Raw genomic sequence first — 7,631 nt, forward strand, 5'->3', positions numbered from 1 at the left:
CAACAAAGCTCTCCGCCGTTCTCGTCGTGACTATTCTCTTCGCAGTGTGCTGGACGCCTTTGCGGGTTGTACGCGTCGTCGCAGCAATCACAGACAAAATGCAACCATCTGGCTAAGTTTTACCGCCAAGGGCTTCGCGGTCTCTAACAGCTTCTTCAACGTGTTCATCTATTGTTTCTTCAACCGTCATTTCGGCAAGCCGCTAAGCGACTGATGATGCGTTATTTTCCGTGTTTCAAAAGCTCCACCGTCGCACCAATGACCACGCCCATTCTCAAAGATGACACACCTCAACCAGCGGTGCGTCGGAAAGGCAGAGCAGCGTTCATTTCTGTGGAGCTCTGACTAAAGGGAAATATTGGTGTACAATATGACAACGACTTAGCTCTCTCTAACATGAACACTAATGGAAACATGTACTGTCTGAAGTTAAAAACTGAAACAGGTACCGGCGCGGTACAGAAGCAGAGCTTCAAAATGTTTGTACTTTATCTGTATGTAAAATGTCAGTGATATGAATTGTAGGAAAAAAATAAATAGGCCCTTTCGAACAAACAAAAGTTGGTTTTCCAGATAAAAAAAAAAATAATTGAATGTAAAATTAGAAACATAGAGAGGAAAACAACAACTGAAAAGAGGATTTATATTTTTTTTACAGACAATTAAAGATATTACTTATTACATCTGGTCACAAATTGGAACAAAAGACATTTGCATGACTTTCTTTCTTGAATGCCTACACGTACATGTTGTTTGAAATCAGATCTCAACCGAAACGAACAACCAAATAAAGAATTGACAAGAATCAAGACGAGTAAAATTAGAGTTTTATTTAGAGATATATATAAGATATCTTTAAAAGGTGTTGAAATAAACATTATTATTTACACAGAATTGTCATCTCATTGTCAATTTTAATGACTGCTACTAATCATGCTAATTGACACATTACATTATCTCATCCTCTGACAAAAAAATGCTAGGTCATTTCAAAAAATTACTGGCAAAAACTCCCACCGAGTTTAGGGTTTGTATCAAAACCGGGTACCCGAGTACCCGACTGCTGATCATGGGCGTCGCCAGGATTTTTTCTAGAGGGGGGCAAAATTTGTTTTGCCAAAAATGTTTGTATTTCTCAACACATTCTCGATTTATCAATTTTAGAGGGGGCAGGGACATTTTGCCCCCCCCCCCAACTCATAAAATTTACACCACTTTGTCCTTCGCGCCTCTTTTTCTTTTCTTTTTTTCTTTTCTTTTCTTCCTTTTTTTTTTTTTTTTTGCTTTTCCAGGGGGGGGGGGCAAGTGCCCCCCCCCTTGCCCCCCCTCGCGACGCCCATGCTGCTGATGTCAAGAACTGGTTCCAGATTATGGGATCGGGTACCCGTAACCAACTTTACATATTACTAAGTAACTTCTCAGACAATGAAAAGGAAAGGTTCGAATGCCATTGGTGGGAAGTTTCAAAATGAAAACCAGGCTACATGGAAAACCAAAATAGATTCCACATTTATGTGCATTTTACCGCACGACAGATGACGCTTGCCAAAGTTGCAGTTTACATCGTAAAGCTATAAAGCCCATGCAGACAACTCCCGGGATTTGAATTTTGGGTTAGGTTCTTTTACGGGTACCGGGGACCCATGTTTTACTTCGATAGGGTACCCAGTTCCAATACTATCCTTAAATGCACACAGCAAATGAATTAGAGTTGAGATTTATGCTAAGTTTAAATAAGGAAAGTGTGCGACAAGTATTAGGCAAAGAAGAAAAAAAATGCTAAAAATGTCAGTTACAGAAATTCTTCACTCAATGAAATCTATGATCATCTTCAGGTGGGTTCTGAAACTGCTTTATTTCCTGTATCTTGGTAACGACAGTGAGGGCGCTCCAACAAAAGGTGCTGTGGCACTTCAATTAACCTAACTCCCTAGGCCTTTTTGTTAGGACGTAGCCTCAATCCTGCAAAATCTTCCAATTGGCTTCATGGGAAATAGCATATATACATGTAGCCTCATCCTGCAAATTCCTCCATTATTTCTTGAATATGGTCCGTGGAGGGGTGACCACTGCCTGAATCCTGCAAAATCCTGCGGCAGTGACTGACAATATGTTGAAGCTTGGCCAGTGACATTCTGGAGCAGTACGCTGGATTTCAAGCATAATCCAGGCCTATGTTTATGCATGGCTGAGCAAAAACAGCACAAGGTCTGGCCCAAGACCATGACAAAGTGCATCCTATGAAATCAGTATCGCACTTTTAAAATGTAAGCTCAATCCTCCAAATTCCTCCACTTTGGCAGAAAGAATTTGAAGGATTCAGGGCGGTTAGGGTTAAATACTGTTTTTTTAAGTCAAAGAGGTACCGGTAGGCTGGACATGGTAGAATGGCATTATTAACCCTCCTTTGCAAACATTCATTCTGTGCCAAGTTGTCCTTTCAGTCAAACTCAATCAAGTGACTATTTTCAACAGTTAAGAGCTCCCAGCCTACATGAAGCAGGATTGACTGGCTGTGACTGTTTATGTAACTTCATACAGCTATGCTTTGACTGTAGGAGATTGATGAGCCAGCTGTGCCTACCACTTGCCTGCTTTTGTCTGTTGACTGAATTTGACTAGTCATAGTGCTTGCTTGAAATATGATCTGACTGTTGGTGACTAGCCTGTGTAAAAGGTATGGCAGGGAGAGGATTGTTGTTTTTTTTTACTGTCTGTGACTGTTCAGACAGCAGGAGGGTTTTTAAAGTCATGTGAGATGTTTAATAGAAAAAGCTAGTATAATACGTGTTTGCTGAGTAGGAAACAGAGGACTTTTTCCCGATGCTGTCAGAAGACTTTCCATCTCTCAATGAGAGCCTTCATCAGATTGAGCAACTTGCTGAAAGACTTTTTATTCTTGCGTGTCTATACGATGTGATCAAATTTAGGTCAATACTGGCATGACAGAAGTCTGGCAGCAGCCAAATCTCTCCGCGAGCATCTTCTTAGCAGCGAGCTTGAAGGAACGATTGAAGAAGAAGTAAATGAAGACATTACAGAAGCTGTTGGCGACAGAGAGCCAGCTGACCAGAAAGTCGATCCACGCCGGCAGGGATATTGCTCTTGAGGCTTGGAGGGTTCTGGCTACTGTTACTGGCAGCCAGCAAGCCGTGAAGGTGACAGTGATGATCAAGAACGTCCGAATGGCCTTGTTGTCCAAAAATCCACGTTTGGCATCCTCAGGCTTATTCGATTCAGCCGTTGAACGTGATCTTTGCTTATCTGGATCAGTCGGCGGTAGATGGTTGTTTGAATGATAAGGGGCAACATGAAACAGGTGCAGAGCGTGGTGAGTTCGATGACTAGCTTACGTACCTGCTGGTGCATATCACAGATGCAGAATGGAACACTATCGGCACGTTGAAGATTTTCAGCATCCCTATGATGCTTGCAAAAGTCAAGCCAAAGTTTATCAGCAAACCAGTTATGAGCTTTCTCTGTGTGAAGATGGCCTCGAAGCGGTATGGTCTGGTAACTGCTATGTAGCGCTCGAAATTATGTTGAGCATCACAATAATGGACATGATACACGAGGTGCCGAACAAGTATCCGTTGATCTTGCAGAATGTTTGTCCGAAGGGCCAACGCTCCAGAGACGATGCGAGAATGCTGGGTAGCGCCATCATCCCAACGAGGAGGTCATTGAGTGCCATAGCAATCATCAGAACCGAGTGCTCTGTGGTATGTCAGAGATGCGCAGCGTCACGGCAACGGAAAACAAATTCCCTAGGATGATTGTAATGTCACTACGGCGATGACTGAAGTGCGCAAAATGATGGCAATTAATGATAGTTCCATTGCATCCTCAGGCAAACTTGACTGTGTTGAATTGCAGATGAGAAATCCTTCTTCCGTACTTGAAAAATTTGAGCTTGCATTCATCATGATCAAATCAATATATGCTCACATTCTCATGAAAGTAATCGCAAGTGAGTACTTGTTCACGTAGTTGGTACCACTTTGATGTGTTGTTTACTTTACATAGACTGTTAAAATTTGGCCTGTCCCAACTGTGTGCTACACCCAGGCACTAATTGTACATCCTTAACCACTTCGCGCCGGGATTACTTTTGCCGAAAATTTTGATTTTCACAAAAGGCAAAAAATTCCAGCCAGTTCTGATATACAGCCAAACGCCAAGTGTTCGCAAGAGTCATTTTAACAGTACCGGTATTTGTACCATATTTCTTGCCGAAACCTCTTATGTTTCAATACTTCGAGGTGTGCACTGGAGCATAAATTGTCGAACAAATGGGCCGTGCACAACGGCCAATACAAGATCAACACACGGTCCGCCTCCACAGACTTCCGGACTTTGTGTGTGTGTACAAAAGAGCACGAGGGATTAGCGTGGTTTAGACGTCACCCGGAGGCTAGTCGAGGCAATGTTGATGTTTAAACCCGTCAGCCGTGCCTGTGTATAAATACAGCCAGTGCATGTTATCACATCCTCCAACCTGAACTGGTTAACTCTGTAAGTATGTCAAGACTCAAAGCAGTTCATCCAGTATGGTTGTTGTTCTACAGTCCCAGTCACAACTGCGTATGATCAGCAATTGATCGATTGTTGGAGACCTCCGTCCCAACTCACTAACAAGTGCAGGTGTTTACTGGCGGGATGAATTATTAAACAACGACAAGATGAAAGGTGTTGCAGAAGCTGTGACCAGCCAAGACCTAGCTGACCAGAAACTCCGAGCAGTCGACAGCAATGTCATTGCAAACGCACACATAGACCGTTCTCACGACACACTGCCAATGTCCCAGGTATAATGCGGAATGTCCATAGGTCTCACAGTCAACAAATTTCGCTTGCATCATCTGGCCTATTTCTGTTTAAGTTTTATACATGATCTTTGCATATTTTTATCACCTCCGGCAGATAGTAGTTTGAGCCTGTGTTTACGAATCAATTACTAAGGCAGAATGCGTCTCATGCTTTTTTTTTAGGTGGAATGGTTATTTTGTATTTACTGAAGTAATGTGTTACCCTGAAAGAGCACTCAAGCATCATTTATTTTGGAGGAAAACCAGGCTGTTTCCGGTCTTTATGGGGCTCGAATCTAATCAGACACTTTGAGCGATCATGCTAACCTTTCACATCCAAGGATTTGCACACCATCCTATTGACGTTTGCAATAGTCTCTTATTATTGCTCTATTTATTAAAGGTAGGGTATAGTACTGATGATCAATAACATCTTTAATTCAATTCTCTCCCTTTGCTTTTCAATTGTTGTGGCTTCAAAAGATGGGGAAGACATTTGAGGTCAGAAATAAACAATTTTCTTTTTCCTTTTTTCACTCACATTGATGAGGCTTTTCTGTGACTTTTGACTTCGAGTCAAACATGTGGTGGATGGTTTTAGTTTGATGGAGTAGAGGCTATTTTGGTTTGGCCTGTTGTTTCAAGCCATTTATAGGACGTAGGTTTTACGAAAACTTAAATCATCCACATTTTGACAGATAATATTTCATCTTTTTTTGGCAGATAATTACCATGTCACTTCTCAGAACTTAGAAAGTGGTGTATTATTCCACCTTTTTAACCAGTTCGCTCCGAGATTATTTTGACAAGAACGGAATGAAGCGCGGGATTATTTTTTCTGTGGCACAGAATGCAGCTGTGTTTTGCTGGCAGTTTAAAACACCCACTTGATGGGCTTTGACCAATAGAAATTGGTAAAATGTCTCAGGTATTTATCAATCTTCTTTTATTTCAATGATTTTTTTATCTTTTATAAAATCAGTGGGTTTACTTTTGTAAAAGTTTTACAAGCAACCAAAATTTTAAAGTGAAGCAACAAAGTGGATAAAAAAAATAATAGTAAAAATGTTCAGGAGATGGTCCACCAATCCTAGTTAAGGGGAGAAGTAATGGTCGGGTGGGACAAAAATCAGGATTGTTTAAATAATATTCAGTTTGAATTTGAATATTCGGTTAGGGTATTGGAAACTGGATATATTCTAATTAAATTGTGAGCCCCATAAAGACAGCAACAGCCTAAATTCTTAGGCAAACCACCTGTCAGTACTCTTTGGCCGTTTATTAATACAAATAGCCATTCCACCTACCAAAAAGCTTTGATACACACTTGACCTTATTTAATTGAAACTCAGACCAAAAAGGACCGAAGCCAAGAAGAAAAGATCACACTCAACAATTGAACCGAAACAAGGTCTGAAGAAGCCAGGCATGAATTTCTGGATAGTAAGACATAGTGGATATTCCTGATCATTGTCAACCTTATGGCATGAACGGCTTGTTAGCTGCCAGTGACTGCACCAAGATCTATCCAACCTCCACAAAGACATCGCTTTCAACTTTTGTTAATTTTTTTTGGGGGGGGAGGGAGGTTGATTACAACGGAGAGAGATTAGGCTGCTGCCAGAGTTCTGTCATGCCAGTAATCAATTAAATTCATCACATTGCATTTGTTAGGTGATTCCTAACAGACGTAACTACTTACTCTTTCTTGCAAATCTCAACGGCATCGTCGCTAATGTTCTTCAGGTTAACCAGCTTGGTGCCTCGGTAAACTCCATCTGTCAAGGAATAGCCAATAAACGTTTACTGCAATGGACATGTCAAAGGATAGAAAACTCAAGTCGGGAATGTTTTGACCACTGATCTCTATATAAAGACTGGATAGTGGATATGCATACAACATTCATACAGTAGACTTTGCATATTGACCAATTCGCCCCCGGTCTCACGAAGATGGCCGCGTATAATACGAACGTTCTGCGCGTAAATACGCGCGCGTTGTATCAACAGTTGACGCGCATTTTGGTCACGTACACATATTATGATGTTCTAAAAGGGACACATTCCGTAGTGATTATTATTTCAAAATGCTGAAAAAGTTATATTTGCGGCATTTTAGTAACCACGACGTTAGAAAAATTGTAGTTAACCTTGGTCAGTGGTGGTGGTCAAAATATAAGTCAAGTGAACTGCGACGTTACAAAAGAAATCATGCTGTCTATCTAAAAACGGCAACTTGTCCTTTGTAGATCACCAGCCGGTCTCACAATATGGCGTCAAATTCGTTCATTGTGCGGCTCTTTATTAGCTATCCAGTCTTTATATAGATCAGTGGTTTTGACAGACTTCTACACTGGCATGTACTGCAATAGACCTAAGACAAAATGACTTCACACTTCGTTTACATGTGTGCTTTCCTATGGGAGCCAGATGGGAAAGCGAACATGTGAACAAAACGTGACATCATTTTGTCTTGGGTCTATTCTTTGACTTTGATTTTAGGCTTGAATAAAGATTACTTCAGAATCTAGAAGAACAGTGATTCTTTATGAATATAATGTTAGAGCTGTGAAATATATTTTGGCCAGGTACCCCTTCGATTGATACAGAGGGAGAGTGGGGGGGGACTGGGAGGGACATTCAAACGCATTAAAGTTGACGTCTAACGCTCATGCGAAGACGCAAGTGTTTGTGCACACTCAGAATAGATAAGCCATGTGTACTTCACACCATACATGTATATGTGAGGACCAGTAGAAGCAGTGAATCCCTCTCAATAGAGTTTTCAAAACTGATAAAAAAACGTCATTTACTGTTTGTGCA

General features: G+C 41.1%; 1 protein-coding gene across 1 annotated transcript; it reads right to left on the reverse strand.

Annotated features, from left to right (window-relative positions):
- Window positions 1-2,926: 2,926 nt before the first annotated feature.
- Window positions 2,927-3,694, reverse strand: LOC115923021 (5-hydroxytryptamine receptor 1A-alpha-like). The gene is made up of 2 exons (XM_030983054.1): window positions 3,571-3,694; window positions 2,927-3,264 (listed from the first exon to the last, which is right to left on the reverse strand). Exons 1-2 carry the CDS (start codon window positions 3,692-3,694, stop codon window positions 2,927-2,929), a joined length of 462 nt encoding a protein of 153 aa, XP_030838914.1.
- Between the last annotated feature and the right edge of the window lie 3,937 nt (window positions 3,695-7,631).

This window comes from Strongylocentrotus purpuratus, unplaced genomic scaffold (assembly GCF_000002235.5).
Source record: "Strongylocentrotus purpuratus isolate Spur 01 unplaced genomic scaffold, Spur_5.0 spur5_contig_280, whole genome shotgun sequence".
Lineage (NCBI taxonomy): Eukaryota > Metazoa > Echinodermata > Echinoidea > Camarodonta > Strongylocentrotidae > Strongylocentrotus > Strongylocentrotus purpuratus.

What these genes read in the sequence shown, in the direction of transcription:
- LOC115923021 (XM_030983054.1), bottom strand. Translation starts at nt 3,694, where the DNA reads ATGGCACTCAATGACCTCCTCGTTGGGATGATGGCGCTACCCAGCATT. An exon ending in ATACTTGTTCGGCACCTCGT is followed by an intron (nt 3,265 to 3,570) that starts GTATCATGTCCA and finishes CGACTGATCCAG; the next exon opens with ATAAGCAAAGATCACGTTCA.